Source organism: Sciurus vulgaris (genome assembly GCF_902686455.1).
Source record: "Sciurus vulgaris genome assembly, chromosome: 3".
Lineage (NCBI taxonomy): Eukaryota > Metazoa > Chordata > Mammalia > Rodentia > Sciuridae > Sciurus > Sciurus vulgaris.
The window spans coordinates 58,252,879-58,277,419 of record NC_136463.1 but is presented as its reverse complement, the minus strand read 5'-3'; the positions used below and the strand labels follow the sequence as shown (position 1 = coordinate 58,277,419).

Genomic DNA, 24,541 nt, shown 5'->3' with positions numbered 1-24,541 from the left:
TACATGTGAATCCCATTGTCCCTCCTTGAGCATGAGTCAACAGCTCACCTGAGCCTGGAAGGTGCTGACAACTCTCAGCAGAAAGACAGGGCCAGGGTGACCTCAGGTCACAGGCCCAAGGGCAGGGTCCAAAGAAGTAAGATCCACTTAGAGGATGGGAGCAGCAGTGACCAAGGCAATCGCTGGGCATGAAGGTGGGGGAAAAGGAGGCTGCTAAGGGGCTTCACATGACAGAGTACTTGTGATCGTTTCGACGGTGATCTATTCACTGTCTGTCTTCCTTGTTGAACCATGAGCTCCAGCACTGCAGTGCTTATTTGTCCCACTTACCAACTACGTCCATGGAGCATCCATAAGTAAATATTAGGCCCAGGCCCAAGACCCTGCCATAGAAACACTCCTATCTCTGATGGCTTATTCTGAATATGTCTAATGAGACCAGCTTCAGGCTGAAGGCCCTGGTCTTCCTGCTGATGACACTTGCCCCAGTCATCCCTCAAGCTTCTTCCCCTTCAAACCATAATCTTCTCTGCTGTTACTCTTTTCCCTCCAAACACACTGTTGATCAAGAAGATATGAGAAGGTGATTTTGCTACAGTCTGTAAAAGGGACAAAATATGTTCTTAGATGACCCAGAACTTTCCTGGTCTTAGCATTGAAAGTTCTACATCCCAGAAAACTCCTCAGGACATCCTAGCAAGAAGGTAAGTTGGAGAGGCAGAGCACCTTCCAGAATTCAACCAAAATCAGCATGGCACAGAGCATCTGTAAGTGCTACAGACTATGGTCAGAGTGCCGGAATATGTTACCAGGGCTGTGGCTGGCTGTTTGGCTTCCCTCCCAGGATTTCAGACATTCTGGTTCTGTGGAGGTCCAGGTGAGACCATTCACCTAGTGTCACTGATGACAGTGCCAAGCAAACAGCACCACCTCTTGGAATAGTCATTTGGGAGGCTGGGAAAGGCCATATGCTTTCATATCCTTTTCTCATCCCTTGGTGCTTATTGATTCCAAGTCAATAACCCAAAGGAAATAGAAAAGCTCTCTGCAGAAATATGTGCATTGCAGTACTATTTATCAAGGTGAAAACTTGGAAGCAAACTCAACTCTACAACCAGAGGCAGATGGTGAATTACAAGAGAGAGGCCTCCACTAGTGGGGATCACATGCTGTGATTATGAGAAAGATCTGACAGGTGCTTGCAACAATTTAAACCCTTGTGGGAAAAGCAGGAGAAAAAGCTACCTGGACTAGGATGGATATATGGGAAAAGTGTTACTGCACAGAATGACTGTAATGGAAAAGGCAACAATGATCATAATAGCTGTATTGCTTGGTTGGTGAAATTCATGTGTGAATTCTTGATTTTCTTTTCAGAAGTACACCACTGTAATATTTTTCATCCAAAAATGCAATTAATAAGTGCATGGTCTTAAGTGATGGTCCTCATGGCCCCTTCTAGAATTAATATCACTCAGTAATGTTTTGATTGATACCCACACTAAGGACCTTGTCTAGCTGGATGGATGTCTTGCTACCTAGATACCACCTGCATTTCAGTGGTTGCCTGACAAAATAGTGATGGAGCCAGAACTCCTGATCTCTAAGCCAGTGTTGCTCCCATTCCCAGCCTTCATCTCTTGGAACTCTCTCTTATGGCTTCAACACGCCAACCTGGTACACTGGTCAGAGATTACAATCAAAGAAAGAAATTCTGGTTTGTTTAGGAAGTAAAGAAATGCATTAGAATATTCTTGAATAGCCATATTCTTAACAAAAAGTTATGCAACAAGTCTAAGGGGTGGGGGGAAGCAGTGAACCAACCATGCTGAGAAACCAAGGACACAGCCAAGGTCACACCAAGAAAATACAAAGCCATCTCTACTGCAATCACAGTCCCTGTGGGATCCTTCTGTCATGGGAACCACTGGACTCTTGACCCTACTGCAACTGCCAAAATTATTTCCAGTCATCTCTTCATCTGAACTTCACCCCTCTAGACTCGAGTCCTGATTAGGAGTACCCACTTAAGTCTTGGTCACACACCTGTGTCATAGCTGCCAGAGAGTAGCTGCTTCCTGCCAATACCCACACAATGGTGGAGGAAGGGGTTCTTCCCAAAATAACAGTTTGAATGGTAGCCAAACAGATGAACAATGTAGGCTGCCCTTGGTCACTCCATTTTCTCACTACCCCATCCTCCTCCTTGTTTTCTACCTACCTAGTCAAACCTGCCAGCATCGCTCATCAGGTCCTCAGAGTTACAGAATCCACACCAGCACAGGTAACCATAGTGTCAGAATCTCTCCCAGTTCCAGGGCCAGCAGCTGGACCTGTGTCTGAGTTTGGGGACTCAAGGGTCAGTGTTCCTGTGGTGCTCCCACGCTAGAGACAGTATTGTCCCTGGCTACTGAAGCCACCTCCCAGAACTGCCCAGACATGCCCTCCTTCCTTATGCTGGGTGTCTTGGTCCATTTGAGGCTGCTATAGTAAAATATTATATACTTGATAGTTTATAAAAAACTAATTTATTTCTCACAGATCTGGAGACTATGGAGTCCAAGATCAAGGTGCCCAGAGATTCAGTGTTTGGCAAGGGCCCTCTTCCTCATTAGAAAGTACCTTCTAGTTGTAACTTCACAGGATAGAAGGGCTCCCTGGGGTCTCTTTTATAAGGGTGCTAATTCTATTCATGAGGGTTCTACCTCCATGACTTCATCACCTCCCAAATATGCCTGATGCCATCACCTTGGGGGTTAGGATCTAAACATGTGAATTTTGGAAGACCCAAACATTCAGACCATAGCTCTAGGTTTCTCCCAGGAAGATCTCTGAGCCAAAACCCAGGTATCCTACTACCCCAGCCAAGCCTAACTTTGTGAGCACACTGAATCCTCACCTCTTCAAATCGGCTCTTTGACAGGGGGGCATGTGGACATCTCCCTGTTCTATGTGGCCCACTTTAAAGAGGAGGGGATGTTCCTGGAGAAGCCAGCCAGGGTGGAGCCACACTACGCAGTCCTGGAAAACCCCAGCTTCTCCCCGATGGGAATCCTCCTGAGAATGATCCCCACCGCCCTGTGCTTCATCCCCATCACCTCCACCACACTGCTGTACCATCAACTCCATCCCAAGGAAATCACCTCCTTCCACCTCTACCTGATCCCTAGTGATTGCTCCATTCAGAAGGTGAGGCTAAGAACCAAAAAGGCAAGGTAGACTGACAGTAAACATGAGATGCAACCAGAGAGTCTCCTAGAGGGATCCGGGGGATAAGGATGGGACTTTTGAAGGAAGGAACCTTGATTGGGGTGAATAATCTTGCCCTCTGCTCAATGTGGACTAGTCTTCTGACACTCAAGTCCCCCCAAACTATGTTCACTGTTCCACCACTCACCTCCAGACAGCCTTTTTCTTTTGCAACCTCTTTCTAAGAGTCAAAAGGATAGAAAACCTCCATGCCCAAAATTGTGACCTTTCTCTATCCTCCCTTCTTCTCTGGCAATGACCCTATTTCTACCCTGGCATAGCAGAGGCCAAGCATAGGACTGTCTATGTGACAGAACACCAGGGAAGAGGAAGGCATCTCACTTTATTCAGACCATATTCTGTAAGGCAGATCTCCCTTAGTCATTTTTCTATACGTTCCTCAGGCCATAGATGATGAAGAAAAGAAGTTCCATTTTGTGCGAATACACAAGCCACCTCCAGTGACACCCCTTTACCTGGGATCCCGCTATACTGTGTCTGCTTCAAGGAAGCTGGAAATCATTCCCAAGGTGAGCATTCCAGATGTTTGCTCCTCAGTGAATCAGAACTCATGCTTAGGAAAGCGTATGGGGAAGGTCTCAGGGCTTTCCCAGGGACCAGGTGAATTGGGATTGAGCAGAGGCAAGTGGAATTTAGGGTAAGAATGCTTCAAAGATTGTAAGAAAGGAAGTTAGGGGGAGGGCGATCACATTTGGGATGGGGAGTATGATGGGGTTCAACTTGAGGGCACTGGTAAGTGTTTGGACTACAGGGTATCGATGCCTTCCAGTCAAAATGCACCAGGAACGCACCTGTAATCAAACACACTGTGTTTATTATTTGTTGCAGCAGGAGACTACACACCATGGGAAATTATGAGGGCATCTCAGTAAAAGGTTAAAAAAAACTACTTTAGGATCTGGGTCTCAAATGGGTAATTGGAGGGAATGTCTAAGGAAACAGATTTGCTCTAGATTGGATATTGTCAGAAAGCAGGAGCAATTCTATGATTGAGCAGCTCAACAAATCTTATCTCTAAGAGACAAACTAAAGAAAACAAAAATTAATATATCCAGGCATAATGGTGCATGCTTGTAACCCAGGAGGATTGCAAATTCAAGACCATTTTGGGCAACTTAGCAAGACCTTGTCTCACACAATAAAAATTTGTAAAAAGGGCTGGGGATGTAGATCATTGATAGAACACCCCTGGGTTCAATCTCCAGTACTAAAATAAATAAATAAATAAATAATAAAACTGTAATTGTTAAAGAAATAGCAGTCATTTAGTGTGTGGTGGAGGGATGTTTGGTATTTTCTGGGCTGCCTAGTGACCAGTCTAAGGTAGATGTCCTGTGTATGTCCACCAGGCTGAGCTGCAAACCTCAGATCAGTTTATAATGACACTGAGGTCTAGCTGTGAGCATCAGATCAATTCCTGACACCAGGAGATATTTTTTGTTCTTTCTCAGTACCACTGTCCTCCTTTGGCCAAAAGCAGATGAGATCGTTTTACTGGGCATTCATTCATGATATCATCATTGCCCAGGTTTTGCTGCTTAGGATCAGAGAAACCTCCATGAATGATGGTCTATAGTTGAACCATGGTTAGATGAGTGTAAGATGAGTCTTTGAACCATCTGAAATGACAGTGGTTATGTACCAACATTTAAGACTCAGGAAAGGATACATCAGACAACTACAATTACCAAAACCAAAAGGATCCCAGATTATGAAATCCAATCAAGCAAAACATCAGAATCCAACTGAGTCTGTTAAAGAAAGTTTGGTGGCCAGTGTGCTCCCCACTCCCTAGTCACAAATTGTCCCATTGCAACAAGTGAAAATTCAACAAGAAGTATTTACTATAGTGAAAATTCTCCCTCGACTAGCTGTGAGATTTTTATCTGCAAGAAAAAGGGGAGGTTGGTAGATCCAACAGGCAGCTAAATGCAGAGCAGTAGTTATATTTGGGGAAAGTGTCTAAGAGAGTTTTGGTTTTCCTCAAGTGATAGAAGAAAAACAGAGGGAATCAGAAATAACAGGCTGAAAAAAAAGGGAGAATATATTAATGTTGTAGAGGGTGTCAAAGTGGAGTTGTAGACAGAGAGTTAGTAGTACAATTAAAAGGATAGAAAAGGGTACTGAGGGATGAGAAAACCTTATTCTGACATCTCAGCAGAAGTTGTCCACTTCCAAAATCAGCAGCCTCTGAAAGATTCCTGATTATCCTATCTAATGAATAGACAGATAGATGTCCTATAGTTAGGAGTAAGTGATATTGATTTGGGGTGAGGGTGGTTACTGACAATAGAACTCAGGAAAGCTCTAACCCTGAGTTACGTCCCCAGCCCTTTTTATTTTTTATTTTTGAGACAGGATCTCTTAAGTTGCCAAAACTGGTCTCAAATTTGCTATTCTCCTGCCTCAGCCTCCTGAGGTGCTGAGATTACAGACATGGACCTCTGTGCCTGGCTGTGATGTTTAGCTTTAGAGTTAGAAAGTACGAATCCGAGAATGAATATTTTGGAGTTTTCCTGCAGTGTCAGTTGTTAAGGAGGGTTGAGAGAGAGACAAAATTCAGTAACTCAACAAACATTAGCCCAGTGCCAAGTATATTCTTCAATGGAGATAGTTCAGTGGCCCTAGCAGGTGAATCCCTTCTCTTGGGAAGCTTACATCCCAAGTTCAAATAATTAAAGAACCAGTGACCAAATACAGTGACACCAAGTGCTATGAAGCAAGTACATCATGGGGAAAGAGTGACTGGGTAGTCATGGAAGGCATCTCCTGACTTGCCACTTAAGTTGAGACCTGGGTAACAAGAAAGGTTCAGGCATGTGAGGATTTGTAACAGTGTTTCAGATGGAAGGAATGTGTGCAGAAGTGGGGCAAGTTTGACACCTCCAGGTATCAGAAAGAAGGACAGTGGCAGAGTTTAGGGTATGCAGCAAATGATGGGGTAAGATCAGAGGCAAAGTCTCCCAAGCTCTTTGGTCCACTTGGGCCTGGCATGGAGTCTAGATTTTGTTCTACACACAATAGGAAGTCCTTGGGGTGTCTTAAACATAGTGTAAGACCTGGTTTACTTTCATAAAGATGCCTCTGGCTGAGAATGGATGATAAGCAGGCAAGGTTAGAAGCAGAGAAACAAGTCAAAAGGCTATTGCAATTCTGCAGGTGAGAGTTCATGGTGGTTCTACTAGGGACGTAGCAATGAAGATGAGAAGAGTTGATGGATTCAGGACAACTGAAACACAGACGATGACCAAAACAAGGACTCCGGGGCATGGTAGCGCATGCTTCTAATCCCAGTGACTTGAGAGGCTGAGGCAGGAGAATTGGAAGTTTGAGTCCAGCCTCGGCAACTGAGAGAGGCCCTAAACAACTTGGTGAGACCCTGCCTCAAAATAAAACAAAAAAATAAATAAAAATTTTAAAGGGTTGTGATGTGACTTAATGATAAGGTACCCCTAGGTTCAATACCTAGTACCAAAAAAAAAAAAAAAAAATACTATTAGTCTAACTGCTCTCAAAACCTATTTTGGTGGAAACTAATCCTGGACGCTTAGAAGGCTGAGGCAGGAGGATCACAAGTACAAGGCCAACCTTGGCAATTTAGCAAGAACCAACCTCAAAATAGAAAGGGCTGAGATGTAGCTCAGAGGTAGAACACTACTCTTGGGTTCAATCCCCAGTACCACAAAAAGGGAAAGAGAAGGAAAGAATGGAAGGAAGGAAGGAAGGAAGGAAGGAAGGAAGGAAGGAAGGAAGGAAGGAAGGAAGGAAGGAAGGAAGGAAGGAAGGAAGGAAGGAAGGAAGGAAGGAAGGAAGGAAGAAGTGTGGTATGGAGAGAGGAAAGGAGGGAGGAAGGAAGCTATTTTTGAGGTAGAGGCAACAGGACTTGGTAGATTGGTGTGTATGAGAAGAAAAAGGCAAGAATCAACAATGATGCTTAAATTTGGAACCTGAGTGCTCCATAGATTGTAGAGCCATTAACTGAGTTTGAGGAAACATGAGGGGAATGTTTGGAAAACAGTTGAGAATCATGAGTTCTGTTTTGATTTCAACAGGGGATGGCTATAAATTTTCTATTGACTGAAAGTGGTTTGAGTATGGTATCTATCAGGAAGAAAGGTTCTAGATTGGAGACATGGGGATTTGGATTCCAGATGGGGGAGACAGATGAAGAAAGATTCGTTCAAGATGGAGGGTGAAAGATCTGCCTTAGGATGTGTGAGCACTACCTTTAGGATGAGCCCTGACTCAGGCATGAGGTACCCAGCTGTGTCCTTGTCCTTTGGAGATTTGTGGTCTGAAGATGGAGACCGATTCCAGTAAAAGAGATAGTCAGTATCCTTATGGGGTTGGGCAGGGCCAACAAGGTATCAGATAGGAAAGACCTCACTTGCAGGATGAACAGTGGCTTCTCACATGGCAACTCTTTGTCTCTTCAGGAACTGGAGCTCTGCTATCGGAGCCCTGGAAAACCTCAGCTCTTCTCTGAGTTCTATGTTGGTCACTTGGGATCAGGGATCAAGTTGCAAATAAAAGACAAGAAAGGTGGAACTATAGTATGGAAGGCCCTGCTAAAACCAGGTAAAACCAGGACAAGTCTAGAAAGCTCAGAGGTGGGGGAAGGAAAGTCAGCGTTGGGTAGCCGGGGAGCTCAAAATCCACGAAGGAGAATAGCCCAGAGAAGTTATGTGTTTTTTTCAAGTTATGTAACATCTGGTATAACTAGAATTTAAACTCAAATCCATCTAATTTACTAAGCCCCCATTTTCTCTCCTGTGTACTGCTGTATCTCCACACTGATCTTTTTGTTTTGTGGGATTTTTTTGGTTGAGGGAAGGTTGTTTATTTGTTTGGTTTCAGGACTGGGATTGAACCCAGGGGCGCCTTACCACTGGGCCATATTCCCAGTCCTTTTTTATTTTTTTATTTTGAGACAGGGTCTCACTAAGTTGCTTAGGATCTGGCTAAGTTGCTGAGGCTGGCCTCCAACTTGCAATCCTCCTGTCTCAGTCTGTGGAGTGGCTGGGATTTTAGTCACCACACCTGGCTCCACACTGCTCTTGAATCAGCAGATTTTAATATCTGCCAGGCTTTCGACACAGTTGCTCATGATAGCTTGGATATGAAATGAGAGAGTAAGCCCTAGATGGTTCTACCATTGATGGATTAAGCCACTTTTGCCAACATTGCACCACAGGATCAGTCAGTATTTTCAAAATAGACAAGGGGAAATCAAATAATGAACTTTCAGGTGCCAAGGTTACCAGCACCCTGGTAGAGTAGATTCCAGCTTGGAGGTGTGAACTGGCTGGGGAAATAAAATGTCTAAAAATAATCAGTAGGGAACAGAAGACAATAGACTGAAGATAGTTTTAAAAGTGTGGCACCTGGTGGATCTTCCAGCCCAGATAGGAATTGGAACTGAACAAGGGAAAAAGACCCAAATCCTTTATTTAAGGGGAAATACGTCAAAGAGTTTCAGTGTGGCAGGCTTCTTGAGGAAAACAAGATAAAGATGAGAAGAACAAGTTGTTTGGGGTTTGGCAGGTTATGACCATCTCCAGGCAGCTGCATTTGAATCTAGGGTGTGAGCTAAGGCGGTGCACCAGCATGATCTGGGCTTTCTCCAACTGGGGAATTTCACCAGTGAGTTCCCAGAAAAAGTAGCCTCCCTGCCTTATGTTGGCTCAAACAAACCCATAATTTATACACGGCTTCCAACATTCAGTGGTGAAGAAAACTTACAGTCTCTTAGCCCAGTACCAATGTCCACCAAAACCAAAATCCCATAATTAGTACTTCTAGGGACAACCAGCCCTTGCCAGCTGTCAAACAATGGTGATGGTATCAACTCGACTGACAAAAATAGGCTCCACAATGTGGTGGAAAGGGGATGAGCTGGACTCAGCCTTGTCTTGGGTGCAACCACAGGTGGAGAAATAACCAGCCCCAGCCTCAGACCTGGTTTGAATCCCACCCCAGCATTTACTTGCCGAGTGATCTTGGGAAAATTACTGAACTCATTTGAGTCTGGGGTTACTCATCTGTAAAATGAGGATCAAAATGACTAACTGGTAGCATTGTTGGAAAGACTAAATAAAATGATGTCTGTGCATGCCTCAAGCAATGATCCTTAATAAATAGTGGCAATGTTGTTCTTTTTCCTTATGTTAAGCCAACTTCTTCCTCCTATCAATCTTACTTCTGTCCCTTGAAACCCACACAAGTCCACTTTCCTCCCCAGGGAAAATCTTCAGATACTGGACCTCCCTCATGTCTATCCTGATGCAAGCTAAACATCTCCAGTTCCCTCTATCATTCCTCTTATACTTGGGTTTTTTAATTCTTGGCCACCCTGTCACCTTCAATAGATACTCCAGATTGCACGAGTCAGAATTGAGTCCAAGATTTTTCAGTCAAAATCAAGTATGAGGAACACCCTCCCCCAACACCTACCCTGCCATACAAATGGACCCAGTGCCCCCAATACCACAGCCTGGGTCCTTGTGCCCATTTCCTTGCCCTTTGGGTCCACTAAACTTAGGGTCTCCTTAAACTCTCAGACCTCATTCACATGAACTGCTGCAAACTTCCCCTTCCCCATTAAGTATAAGTACTTTCATTACTTAATGAAAGTAATTATTTAAGCCCCTTCATTTGCTACTGTTTCGTTGTTGTTGTTGTTGCTGCTGCTGTTGCTCTCTCCTGTTAAAATTCACTCATTATTTCCATGTGCAAAGGTTTGCTTGTTCTTGATTCTGACATCCTAAATTCAAAACACACATATTTGGTCTGTGTGCATAGAATATCAAACAAGTACAAAGAGTACATTTTTGCTCAGAATAAGAATGTCAAATAGTTTAAGCTATCTGACAAGGGAGTTGCATAGTCTCCATCAGAGAGTCAGTGCAGGCCAAGACAGGATAAAACCTTGAGTCTGAGATGTGATGTTGTAGGAGAAATTGCTATTGATCGTTCAGATAATTTCTCTCTCTTTATTAGTCTATGATCATTCCCTCTGAGCCTCGGTTTCCCCATATGCATAAGGAAGGAATTCATCTAGATAAATCCCTAAAGGCCCTTCCAGGCCTTACTCCAGATTCTACCACAATTTGTCTGTAATTTGTTCTCAGAATCTAAGAATCTCAGAAGTGGGTGGGAGTTTCAAGGTGTGTCTATATGTTTATAACCATTACGAATGCTTCTACATCTCTCTTTTCCTCCAGGTGACCTCAGACCTGCAGCTACTCTGATCCCTCCGGTCACCAAAGGTCAGTAATATCTGTCAGAGACCACAGGAACCAGCTGTGTCCTGGGGTGTACTGTCTGGTCCTGGAGGGAAGGGGAGAGAGAAAGGAAGGGACCTTCTCATTGCAAACCTCACCAGGGATCTGGTTGAAGAGCGGCGCATGCCCAGGGCACAGGCCCTCCCCATCCACCTTGCTCCTGCCCATGGAGGCCCTCGCACCCCACCCTCAGTCACACAATCCATCATGAATCCTTCCTCCCTACTCCATCAGAATTCGAGGCTAGATGCTGGCATGAGGAATGGTTGAGGTGCTTTTCTGGTGGTCAAATGCCTTTCCAGAGGGAGAAGGGAGCCAGAAATGCAGAGGAAATAAGCAAAAAGAGCTAGAACTGTGGCCTACAGTGGGAGTCTGTCCTCACTCATTGACAGCCTCACTTCACCCCCAGATGCCTCAGGCTCACTGCACTTCGTGGATCAGCATCGGGAGCAGCTGGTGGCCCGAGTGACATCAGTGGACCCTGTCTTGGACAAGCTGCATGGACAGGTGCTGAGCGAAGAACAGTATGAGACGGTACGGGCTGAGAATACCAAGCCAGGTCAGATGCGCAAGCTCTTCAGCTTCAGCCGGTCCTGGGACTGGTCCTGCAAAGACAAGCTCTACCGAGCCTTGAAGGAGATCCATCCTCACCTGATTGTGGAACTCTGGGAGAAGTGGGGAGAAGACTCAGGAATCTCTGACAGGTTCAGCAACTGAAGTCTGAGCACTCACCTTTGAGTCCTGGCTCTGCCTGATCCTTCTTTGGGTCTCAGTTTCTTCATCCATAAACAAGTTGTCGTCTGAGTTGCATTCCAGCTCTAAAGTTATGGATGATGCCCCCTGATGGGCATCCCTGCCCAGAAGTGCCTCACAGGCGCTCAGACTACCTCCTTTGACTTTCACAGCCTACAGTCTAGGTGGGATAACAGCATCTCAGGGAATGTTCTTCTGAAGTTGGCAAGATTCCTGCAGATCTTGAAGAGGCTGGTCTTGTGACCCTAGCAGCCAAGCCCAGAATCCTCCTTGTCCCATCCAGATGCACACAGGAATAGAGAGGCCATGGGACTGTTTACCTCTGACTTGAGACAATGGAAATGGACATGTGTATTTGAGGAGTTTGAATGACCTGTGAATAGGAGGAGGAAAGATTTATTTTTTCAGTTATTCTATCCAGCCAAACTCACAGCTGTGGTTTCCTCAAAAGTGGTTGTAGGGGAATTCCTGCCAGGGACTATCCCAAATCACCCCAAGATAGATCTGGTTAGGGTTCCAAAGAAGGAAGGACTAAATGCCAGGGTGATCTATCTAAAGCATTTATTATAGAGGGTATCAACATCCTCTAGATGAATACCAGGAAAGGAGATGTTCTATACAGGCAGATTCATGAGAGAGTGTTTGGTCATGGAGTTTTTGTGAGAGTTTATGAAATTTCAGAGCCAGGGATAGTTTCTACATGTTTTGACACATACTCAATCTGTTTAATCTAGACAATTTTATCAATGCCTAGGAATGGGTAAAGTCACACATTGGGTTCCATCCTTCAGAAGAAAACAAGCAGCTGGCCAGGTTACCAAGCAGTCAAGGTTGTCTGTGTTTCTTAGAAAAATAAAGAAGTGGGGGCTAGGACTGTGGGCCTCTCCAGTTGTCATGTTGACTTGGCTTTTATATTGGTTCTAAATGGATTCCTAGAGCCAGGAGGGACAGAGAAGGAGGCCACAGGGGGAATGGAGTCTAGGTTTTAGCTGAGAGATGTCCTCCTGTAGAAAGTGATTCCATGCCCTTACATCAGGTTTAGGTACCACACTACCCTGTGTTCCTGCAGCAGCCTGTGTCCCTCTTGCCCCATCAGATGTGGCATCATCCCTGCTACTTCAATTGCTCATCTTCTCCCACTTAAATGGTTAGCTTCCTAAGGGCAGGAGCCATGTCTGATCTACCCTTCAATTCCTTCCCAGTGCGTAGTATAGTGCCTGGCCCATGGGGAATATTAAGTAAAGATTTATTAATAGGTTAATGGTAAAGGCACTTTCTCTGGATATTCCCCTTAATACCCTCACTGATCATCACATTATCCATGTGATGCCAGAGTCTACCCTACTAATAATCTCCAAGTTAATGGGCTACACCCATGACTCCAGTGAATCATAATCTTAGAGTTGAACCCATTGGAATATTGTTCAACCATAAAGAAGAATGAAATTATGGAATTTGCCAGTAAATGGATGGAACTAGAGCCCATCATGCTAAGTGAAATAAACCAATCCCCAAAAACCAAAAGCTGAATGTTCTCTCTGAAAGGCGGATAATGATTCCCAATAGGCCGGGAAAGCAGGGCATGGAGATTCACCAGAATGGACGGGGCAGGGGCACGGGATGGGAATGGGGAAGACAGTAGAATGAATTGGACATAACATTCCTATGTTCATATATAACACATGACCAGTGTAACTCCACATCATGTACAACCCCAAGAATGGAGAGTTATACTCCATGTATGTATGATATGTCAAAATACATCCTGCTGTCATGTATGACTAAATTTTTTTTTAATTTTAAAAAATAACAAAATTCATGAAGCATGGAGAAAAAAGAATTAAACCCATTGGTATTACAACATACAACATACAAAGTTGCCTTTGACTCATGAAAGCAAAGCTTCACTCATACTACCCCTGCCCAAGATTCAGAATCACAAGTTGATCTTATCTCCCTCCCCAGTCAGCCACTGCACTTGAGTCCCCCACCCTCTTCCTTTCCCATCCACTGCATAGTAGGATATTTCTGGGTGGGGGGATCTCTTCTTTGGTGTCCCTGACCTTGAGGGTTTATTTTAGTTGCATGAGATAATACATGCAGGTGCTCAGAGTCAGTGTCAAGCATATAGTTTGTACAGAAGTCCTCCCTTTTCTGCGGGGAATATATTCTAAGACCCCCCAGTGGATGCCTGAATCTGTGGTTAGTACTGAATCTTAGAGATAATTATGTTTTTCCTATATATACATACCTAATTTATAAGTTAGCTAAATAAGAGATTAACAATAGCTGGGTGCAGTGGTGCACACCTGTAATCCTAGTGGCTCAGGAGGTTGAAGCAGGAGGATCACAAGTTTAAAACCAGCCTCAGCAACTTAGCGAAGCCCTAAACAACTTAGCAAGACCCTGTCTCAAAATAAAAAAATAGGACTGGGGATATAGCTCAGTTGGTAGAGTGCCTGCCTTGCAAGCACAAGGCCCTGGGTTCAATCCCCAGCACTGCAAAAAATAAAAATAAAAAATAAATTAAAAAAAAATAAAAAGACTAAGGACTTTGCTCAATGGTTAAGTCTTCTAGGTTCATTCCCTAGTACAAAGAAAGAAAGAGAGAGATTAACAACAATCATCAATAATAAAAGAGAATATGTGTGTATAGACAGTTAAATTAATGTGGTCCCTCTTTCTCAAAATATCTTATTGTACCTTCACCTTTTTCTTAAAGGAAGTACTATGTGGCTTCTCTTTGGCATATCTGACTTGTTAGTATCACTACTCTTCCACATTGGAGCCATTATTAAGGAAAATGAGTTACGTGAACCCAAGGACTATGATACTGTGACAGTTGGTCTGATAACCCAGACAACTACTGAGTAACTAAGAGGCTACATCATATGCAGCAGCATGTATGCACACAAAAAGGTGATGATTCACTTCCCAGGCTGTACAGAGAAGGACGGTGAAAGATTACATCATGCTACTCAGAATGACACACAATTTAAAATTTAGGAATTGTTTATTCATGGAATTTTCCATTTAATATCCTTGGGATACATTTGATCTCAGGTAACAAACTACAGAAAGTGAAACTGTGTTGGGGGTGGCAGGGAGGGACTACTGCAGCAATAAAGGGTAGGTACAATCTCTTGGCTTCACTGCTCACTGGATAGGTGAGGGGGGTCAGCATAGCTCAACCACCCACAACTATCCCCACAGAGAATCTAAGAGGATTCGTGCATAGCATAAAACAAATTGGAAAGGGAGGATTTCACACTTGTGACATTAGTCCCAGCTGCCTCATAAGCATGATCCAGAAATGCCACCTTCTGGACTCATTGACCTTCTTGCTCAGACCACATTGTTAACATGTTCCACAAATTTGATTGATTCTGAGGATGTCCCCAAATTTTTGTATCCCAGCTCTTAGACATGCCCTATAATGGAAGAGGAGTCTCATGCTTTGACAAGGATGTTTTTACCTAAGATCCAGATAACTGGCTACTTTCTGTTGCTAACAGTAAAATCTCCTACAGCATCTCAGGACTCTACACCTAAGACTGTGACTCTCCACTTCCAAAGACAAGAAAGCTATACATAATAAATTTGATGATTTAGATGGAATTTCAGATCAGCCCCTGTGTCAAGTTCTCTGCTAAATGTGGCAGATACAAAACTTGCATCTGAATTTGATGTCCTCAGCTATCTTAAGGGTGAGAGGCCACATTTGTCTTAGACTTTGTTTCTTCTCTACATAAACAAAGGTCTCATAAAAGCCTCTCAGAAGCACAGAGAGATCAAACTATTTGCCTATTTTGCCTTACACTAGACATCAAATTGCATAGAACAGTGTCCGTTAATCAGTTTTTTTTTTTTTTTTTTTTTTTTTGAGGTGCTGGGAATCGAACCCAGGACCCTGTGCTTGCAAGGCAAGCACTTTACCAACTGAGCTATCTCCCCAGCCCCTGTTAATCAGTTCTAATCAATTAATATATTCTTTTTTTTTTGCGGGGGGAGGGTACTGAGGATTGAACTTAGGGGCACTTGACCACTGGGCCACATCCCCAGCCCTATTTTGTAATTTTATTTAGAGACTGGGTCTCACTGAATTACTTAGCACCTAGCTGTTGCCGAGGCTGGTTTTGAACTTGCGATCCTCCTGCCTCAGCCTCCCAAGCCACTGGATTACAGGTGTGTATCACTGTGCCCCACATCAATTCCATTTTGAAGGTAAAAACTTGAAGCTTTCTAGAGGAAGTTCTGATCCACACCACCAGGAAGCTACAGGTGTAGTCTGTTAGGTCAGGGTCTGCCCAATGGACTATCCTCCATGTTGCAGCTCCCAGCTGGAGGTGCCACAATTGTTGGTGCTACAACACCAAGAGTCATTGCAGGCAGTCTCTGTGGACAGCCTCCAACTTCCTGCTGTGCCACCTTTGAATGTCTGACTTTGCAGGGAGACTCAAGTGTCTCTTGCTCCCTTGCTGAAGGTAAGAGGGCATTTTCAGTAACTTTGGGATTTGTTCAAAGAGCAAGAAAACACAGATATCCTTGAAGTTCAAATATATGTGTGAACACTGAAGTAAGAATCTGTTAGCATGACCCCCATCCCTGTCCTATTCAAAAAGTATTATGTGCAGAGTTCATCTAATTCTAATCACGACCCTGTGTCTCTCAGGATTCTCCAGAGAAACGCCATCAATATAATGGGGAGAGAGGTTTTAAGGAATTGGCTCACACTATTATGGAGTCTGACAAATCCAAAATTTGCAGGGTAAGCTAGCAGACTGGAAATCCAAGGAACAGTTAATGTTCTTCTGCTGGAAGAATTGCTTTATTCAAAGTCCTCCAAGTTAAATGTTAGTCTCCTCCAAAATCACCTTCACAGAAACATCCAGAATAATGCTTGACCAAATATCTGGGCATCATGGCACAGCCACGTTGAAACATTTAATCATCACAAACCCTATGATGACAGGTACTATCCTCATCCTTGTTTTACAAGGAAACTGAGGCAGAGAGATGTTAGCTAATTTCCCTAAAGTCCCACAGAAAATAAATGGTGGAGATGGGATTCAGCCCTTTGAAAGCTGGCTTCAGAGTCCCCACCCAAGTCTCAGTTGGACAGATAGCCTGCTGTCACTGAAGACCTGGAAATGCATTCAATGTAGAGATTCCTGGAACTTGTCCTTGCCAACTAGGGGAGCAAGAACATAAATTTGAGACTAGGTCATTATCTCTTACTCTTAGGCAGGCAGCTGGCAAAACTATAGGCTTCTACACCATTTTGTGATCCTGAAATCATTTTTTTAAATTTCCTGTGACATCCGCCAAATTCCAAGAAACTCCAATATCCTTTAACCAGTGGTTTGTAGCTAACTGGTAAAAGAGCTATTTTCAGGATCCGTATTTTGCCCCACATAGAATTGTCTGCTGTCATCTATTTTACCCGCCTAACAAAAATGACTTTGGTGTGGGAAGTGGGTTTATGTTTCCTGTAGGAAATACTTGGGGTGATCCAGTTTCTCTTGCCTTAAGGTTAATCACTTCCCTGGATAACTAAGAGAACAGCCAGTCCCTCCAGAGGAACTGTCATGTCTTTACCACTATACTTCTGCTTGCAAAAACATGGACTTTTGGGGATTTCATTCCATTGCAAAGGGCAGTAACTATTTGCTTTTGTATAACAGAGGAGGGGTATATTAGGCCAGGGTATCTTTGAAATAGTGTGGATGAAGGAAAGCTTGGCTGTGTGGGTGGTGTAATGTTTGTATGTTCTGATGAGTGTGTGTGTTCCCACGTGAGGGGCAGTCAGAGGCAGAGTATAATGGATGCCTCCGGAGCTGCTCCATTCCCCAGCGTGCTAAACGATAGCAGAAATAGCTGTGTTTGTAACTGACCCTTTCTCCCTAGCCTCAGCAGAATAGTAATGGAGGAGATGTTAGCAGGGACCATTTCCTGGACATAACAGAATAGGAGGTTGAAGTAGAAAAGAAAATGAAGCAGGTGGGCAGGGTGAGGGATGGAGATGGTAGTCACCCTACATTGTCCAGCCTTCCAGGCCCTGCTTCCACTGTGTGGCTGAAGTCAGGTTACATTTGTGCCCTTGGGTTCATGAGACATTCTGGTTCCTTACCATATCCACTTTTTTACCCAAGCTATTTCCAATGTTTTTTTCTGTTTTTGCAACTAAGAGTCCAGAGAACCAAAAACAAATAAACAAACAAAAAAGCACTTCCTTCAAATCTCTTTTGGAAAAGGCAGAAAATTAATGAGCAATTATGCTTTTCCAGGATCCCTTAAATCATTATTTTGTTCCCACTAATATAATATATTCAGCTCCTTATTAGAACATTAAATTTGGCTCTATTAGCCCCTGTCAATTTAAGGTTCAAAGAAGGCCCAAATGGGTACTACAGAGTGTGACCTCCCCTGCCCCAACTATCTTCTGAGGGGTCTGTAGACATCTGTACACCAGGAAACTACATTCCTTAAGTGAGGAAACAGCAAGGCAGTACCCTGAGTAAACGGGGTACCTACAATCAAGGAATATGTGGAAGATGTTAGACTTTAGTTTGATTACTAGGGGACAATACAGAGGAACAGAACAGGAAGGTGCTGAGCTCTAATGGAAAGTCTGTCCTAATAGGACAGACTATTAGGAAGGCAGGAGAAGGTCTATTATTAGGAGAAAAAAGGTAGGGATGAGGCAAGAAAGGGTGAGCCCAGATACTGATGGGTTAGTCACTAAAAAACAGGCAATCCTGAAAGGTCAACCCCTTGGTACCCCTAGATTTTCCCTGTGGCCTTTGCATCCTGTCCCCTTGAGAAGAGGCAGTTCCTTAAAGTCACAGTCGGACCAGGGAAAGAACCCCTTTCTTTACTCAAGCGCTAAAAGTCCTCAGCCTTTAGGAAGGCAAAAGGGCTCAGGTGATCAATGCATTATTGCTCACTTCCCCACAAGACAATTTCTTCACCATGCAATGCCATTTGGATATGAACAGCACATTCACAAAGTTTCTGGTCTCTAACTGGAGCAGCATCGCATGCATTCATTAAGGATTCCCTGGGCACAATAAGTAACCAGCTAGTAATGACCCCATCCCCTGAATAAGCAAATCCAAAGATTTTATTTCCACTACTTCCGTGGCCAAACAGGCACATACACAGAGTGCACCATTAGGACCTATTACAGTGCATGCACAAGTGGAAGTTTGATGCAGACAAGCAATGAATGAATCCCAAGCTCTTTAAAAAGTTGTATGTCATACCCCACCCCCACTCCCACTCCTTCCACTCACTCACTCTCGTTTTTCTATATAGCCGTCTTTTCTCCCTTTGGGCATGTTTGATCCATTCCTTCCTTAATGCCACTTCTCTCCTGAACTATTTTAGTAATGAATAAGTCTTTAATATTTCAATGTCCTTCCCATGACTGCACAGGCTTGCTACCACAGTCCCCAAAGATAGCCCTCCCTCTTACCCCAGAGGGCCTCCCAGAGTCTCATTCTACTCAGCAACCGAGTTCTAGGCCCGCGTCCAGGGAGATCTGCAGTTGGGGAGTCTCTAGACATGCAGGACATGTCCAGCAGGGGCCTCCAAAGAAGACGGTTCCTCAGGCTTACCAGTGTCCTCCAAGCTCGGCAGCAGTGACAAAGCCTTCGGCAAAATTAAACAAAAACCGCATAGTCCACGTCATCCCGAGCCCCTGGGTGCGAGGCACTATAACTCAACAAACTCCAAGCGCTCTGGTGGGCACCCGCTGAGCACTGATATCCTCCCTTGGCCTGCGTCAACTCTGAGGCACAACTGGCTCCTCCTCCGGGCGATGAAGCACTACAAGGCTCCGGGCCCCACAGAACCAAAGGGTTGACTCTCCCCAGGAGGCCCTCTCTGGAGGGCCGCTATCCGGATCTGGCTCTGCAGGAAGACATGGAGCCTACCCACCGACTTGCAGACAGTTCAATAACGGAAAGCAACAGGCTCCTAGGCTGATAAGAGGGACAATGGGGTTTCTACTTTGCAGACTCCTCAAGCCCACTACCCTAAGCTCATCATCCATCCAAGGGGCCAAGGAGGGTGAGGTGACCCCCTCGGCTTCGGAACAAACCTTCCAAAGGACGATGTCTGAGGGCTCCCATTCCACGCCCGAACATTCTCTTCCTGGTGGGCCAACAAACTCTAGGCAGGGATATTTCCTCAAATTACACAACAATTGAGCACACAAAGTAAGATTCAGTAACAGACCCCAAATAAAGTTAGAAAAGATGTTCTGGTGCAAAATGCTCTGTATTCAGAAGATTGCAGTTATCAGTCACCAGTTTTTCTTTACTCACTGGGAGAATAAACAAGGGTCAAACAGGTCCAGAGACCTATATCTAGACGCGTACTAGACAATGTTCCCCCAAATCACGAGATGACGCCCAAAAAAACGCCGCTTAAGTCTCAAGTCTTAAGTTTCACCTATTTTCATTCCCACCCACCCCTCCAAGCCTGCCCCTCCCGACTCGCCTAGAAGACTCGATGGACCTGAATGTTTGAATTCAAGGACGCAAATGGAAGCTGAGGGCACCGCCGGGGACGAGGTGGTACCCCCGTCGTGAGAGACATTCAGTTCACTGGGCCCTCCCGCGTCTTCTTGGAGCATCCAGCTCCGACCTCCTAGGGTGACCACCCAGATGCCTACATAAGAGGGCGCAGGCCAGCTGCTTTCTCGTGGCAAGCGAGGGAGGCTGGCCCCGGACCTCTGAGAACGAAATCGGGGGAAACCGGAGCAGCAGGTTTGGTGCAAGAGTGCTGGGGCGCAGGGTGGTTTTCTTGCGCTCGCCTTGGGAATGGGGTCCGCACAAGTGGACTCGGTCAGGCAGACATTCCCCAGGCGCGCGGGAAATGAGAAGAAAGAGAGGATGGAGCAGGAGGAGGGGCACCACAGCTGCAGCTCCAACACCCTCGGAAGGCCATCCAGCCCCGCCCCCTTCCGCGAAGCCCTCTTCCTTTCCCCTCCCCCAGCCTGTCTCAAACATTCGTTGTCCTGAGGCTGCAGAAATCTACTCCCAAATCGTTTCCAAGGCAGCCAGCTCCAAAATGGGGCCAGTCTAGGAGTAGGAGAAAGACCAGAAGCAAACAAGTGTGTGTGGTTGGAGAGACAGAGATGCACGTCTGCTTTGGATTCCAATTCTATTAGCGACAACTGGAATTTTGAGGGACAGATAGTGAATGTGAAGCAAGAATTAAGATAGGCAGTCAGTGTAGATAGGTAACTAGATCACGAGGCTGGTTTGGGTTCGGGAAGTTGGAGACCGCCCCTGGGAGGTTGGAATGTTAATGCCTCCAGAGCCCTTTGATTACCAAGATGGCCTGCCTATGTTGCTCCTCCCAGAAGGTTATTAATGAAGCACCCCCTGAACAGATGGGGAGCTGCTAATTAATGCGCCCTGGGCTGCCGCTTCATTCCCGCCTGGCTCACTCCACCTTGGCCTTTCCAGCCCACCTGCTTCGCACCTTTTGGCCATTCCACGTGGCATCTCCAGGGCCTAGTCATGTAGGTAGGCAGGAAGGAGAGAGAGAAGGGGGAAGAGGACAGGAGAACAAAGAAAACCTAAAGTGTATAAAAGGGGCAAGACATTCCCACTTCTTGGACCTAGTCAGGTGCAAACTTCACAGATCAGCAGAGCCTTTATTCAGCAATGGTCACTCCTCTGACGGACCCAGTTTCCTGGTGGAAAATCAGCCTCTGACCAATAGTGGAGTCTGTGCTTACATAGGTTACCCTGAGAGGTGAGTTAATTAATGAGGGGTGGCAGTTTGGGCACTCAGGAATTTTGGATCTGTTCTTACTGCAAGAGATGGGGGATCTGGGGTCAGCAGTTAGTATCTGGGAAAAGATTTGTTTTGGGAAGGAGCAATGCTTTGGCCTCTTCCCAGACACTATCATTCCAGACTTGAGGGATATCGCCTCCCCAGGGCCTGTCTTGTCACTGGGAAAGAATATATTGAGAAAGGATCAATGTTGTCAATGTATTGCCTTCTTCCTCACTCCCTCTCCCCAGGCCACACTATTTTGGGGTTTGTCATTTTCCATATCCATTACCAGCTATGGGCCCCTTCTCCCTCCAGGGAGAAGTCTGTGTTACTATTTTTTAAATAAAATTTGCTTTCTACACTTGCCTCAGCGCTTCTCAAATGTTCAAACTTCAACATTTGAGGAAACTGAACTCATCACTGATAACCGTCGGTATCACTGGCTCTACTGTCCACTAGTTGTGTGATCTTGGAACAATATAAATCTCTCTGAACCTCAGTTTTCGTACTTGAGTCAAAGGGTTGTTTGATTTTGAAGGCTAATGGAGGTGAGGTTCCTATACAGTTACTCATGCAGTGAACAATCATTAGACAAACCTACCTCCATTGTGCCCTGGGCTGCTCTAGGTGCCAGTGATAATAAAGCCACAGTATCTGCCCTCTAGCAATTTACATTCTATTGGCAAGGAGATAAGAACTAGTTAATAAACAAATAGATAATAAAATCATTTCAGATATGGGGAGGTACTTTAAGAAAATAAAATTGGTAGAGTGGAAGAGAACTTGCCTAGCATGCACAAGGCCCTGGGTTCAATCTCCAGTGCTGCCAAAGGGAAAAAAAGAAGGGGAAAAAATTGAGGAGGGAGATAGATGGTGGTGAATGAGGATAAAATAGAATAGATAGTAAAATGACTAGGCAGTCAAGATGATGGGCCCCTAACTCCAATCGCACCTGGAGGCTAAGTGTAGGACATTAATGAGTACCCTCAAGGCCTAATATAAAAGACCTTGAGGCTCACCTGCAGGTGTTCACTTACTGCCAACTCCTTTGTTTCAGAGTTGGAAAACCTGAAGGTGTGGGTGAACCCAGATGGAAGTTATAGGAAGAAGATGGAAAGGAAGATGATAGCCCTGGTACTTTTTCAACGCCTATTTAACATAGTTTTTGCTCCATGCTCTACCCAGAACCATATACAAGCTTTTTTTTCTTCTATCTGGCCCCCTCCCACATGGTGAGAGTTCTGTAACAGTAGTCCACTTTATGCTTTGAATATAGTCCTTGCTGCTCTAACACCGCAATTTATTTTATTTTTTAAGATAGAATTTTATTTTATTTTATTTTTATTGTAAACAAATGGGATTTATTTTTAAAATGGACTTGTTTCTCTTCCTCGCTCCCTGCTCCTCCCTAATCTCTCCCCCTCCCTAATCTCAGGAGAAACTGGACTACCTTTCTTCCCCATCCTAGGCAGTTATCTGTCCCTGTGTTGGGGGAAATCAGGCAAGAAGAGGAACAGCACTCAAAGAGTAGGAGAAACCAAATTTTATTTTACGCCGGTGGGCCCTGAGGAGATCAGCACTTCAGATTCTGAAGTTTTTTAGAAAAAAACAAAAACAAAAAAACTGGTACCAGTTTTTTACATTTATAGGCTATCTAGTGTCATAAATCTTCTAGTCTAAAACGATACATAGTTGTGCACAAGATTTCAAAAATCAATATACGATAGTGTGTAAGAGTTTTCAAGTGGGAGTCGTGTTTTCAGAAGCAGAGTGCAGTAAGGGAACTGGCTCCTCTTACAAGGCCTTCAGTAAATCCCTAGCCTTGGGCCTGAAGTCTTCAAAGGGGCGTTTACACTTCAAAGGAAAGTAGTTGAGTCCTAGGGAAAGTCCTTTACAATCCAAAAGGAAAGAGTGAATGGTGCTAATTAGGTTCCCTGAAAACCAGCTGGCAGGATAGAGGAGGAGAACTCTCACCCTTTCCCAGGCACTAATTTTTACAGTGTCCTTAGTTTATTTTGTATCCAGTCCTGGGTCAGTTACCCACTACACCTGAGTACACACCCACCACAGGAATGAAGCAATCCAGACTTTGGGGATGGTACCAGAAGATCTCATAAATGACTGTCTAACAAACTAACAAGTGAATTACAACTCCAGACAGAGAATTCATGGAATGTAGCCTTTGAATCACCTCTTTAAAAGCTACCTGTTCCTGCTGATGGGCAGAACCACAACCTTTGAGTCCCCTATGTTTCTCCTCTGTTAACAAAGGAGCAAACCTTTTTCCTTTTTCTCCAAACCTTGTCCTCATTATTGGATTGGCATCGGTGTAAACAAAAATAACCAAAACAGTTTCGGCACCATAATGAAAGTACAAATAACTAGGACGGGAGCTGGCTTCATGGATCAGCTATGCCTTTTATTCAGCAGCAGAGGCAGGCATTGGAGGATTCACCTTCTGGGTAGAAAATGGCCCCAATTACTGGAGAGGTCTTGGTTTATGTAGGTTACACGCTGGGGGATGACTTTAACCGTTGGAGACTTTAACAGAACATAGTTTAGGCATTCAGGAAACAGGTTGTAAGAATTCAAAATTTGTTTTTACTGGGCAGTGTTTTTACAGGACAAGAATGGAGGGCCTATTGTATTGTCACTGAGAAAGGTTCTATTGGGAAAGGATCAGTGCTTGCCCTTTTCCAGGATTGTCTTTTCAGTGGGTGATATTTTCTTCCTTCCCAAGGTTGGTCTTGTCACTGGGAAAGGATGTGTGGGGAAAGGATCAAAGTTATCAATGTTTCACCTTCTTCCTCCCTCCCTCTTCCCAGGCCACTGTTTTGGGGGTTGCCATTTCCATGTCCTTCAATTGGGGACAAGGACTGAGCTGTCAACAAAAGTTCTATCTTTTCTTGCTTAAATAAATCCTGCTCCATTTGTTTACTTTTCCCTTCCATGATTGCCCATGGATTTTATTCTTCAAAATTTGCAAGGCAAGAACCCAGAGGAAATTGGTGAAGTGGGGAATCTAGTCTCATCTCAAAACTCTGGTTTCAGTGGTTGTGTGCACCACTTTAGTTAGGATGAAAGGATCTTTCTGAGGGGGTGTCATTTAGGTCAGACCATTGCTCACAGACGTTCTTGCTGTTTGGAGTACTGCTATGGGTTTGTACCTTACAAACACAAAAATTCTGATAACAACCTTAGGGGACAGACAGGTGAGAGTGATGGGAACACAAGATTGAGAAAATAATTCTATAAAATGGCCCACTGTGCTGACCCCCACATTTCTTCTTTTCCAAGAAGCAATTGACCTGCAGCCCTGCATGTGCTTAGGGACTCGATAAGTTGCTGAGGCTGATTTTGAACTTGTGATCCTCTTGCCTTAGCCTCCTGAGCCATTGGGATTACAGGTGTGTGCCATTGCACCTGGCTCCTGAACTCAT

General features: G+C 44.6%; 1 protein-coding gene across 3 annotated transcripts in view; it reads left to right on the top strand.

The window, feature by feature from the left end:
* NLRP1 (NLR family pyrin domain containing 1) overlaps positions 1-12,824 on the top strand; it is a 46,863-nt gene extending 34,039 nt beyond the window's left edge. For 2 of the 3 annotated variants that reach the window (XM_079132400.1, XM_079132399.1), the window contains exons 13-17: positions 2,924-3,189; positions 3,654-3,779; positions 7,707-7,848; positions 10,494-10,538; positions 10,963-12,824. In XM_079132400.1, coding sequence (XP_078988526.1) covers positions 2,924-3,189; positions 3,654-3,779; positions 7,707-7,848; positions 10,494-10,538; positions 10,963-11,270 — 887 coding nt within the window. In that variant the 3' untranslated portion in view covers positions 11,271-12,824. The remainder of the gene's footprint in view (positions 1-2,923; positions 3,190-3,653; positions 3,780-7,706; positions 7,849-10,493; positions 10,539-10,962) is intronic. The other variant, XM_079132401.1, reaches the window with a different exon arrangement.
* The last annotated feature ends 11,717 nt before the right edge of the window (positions 12,825-24,541 follow it).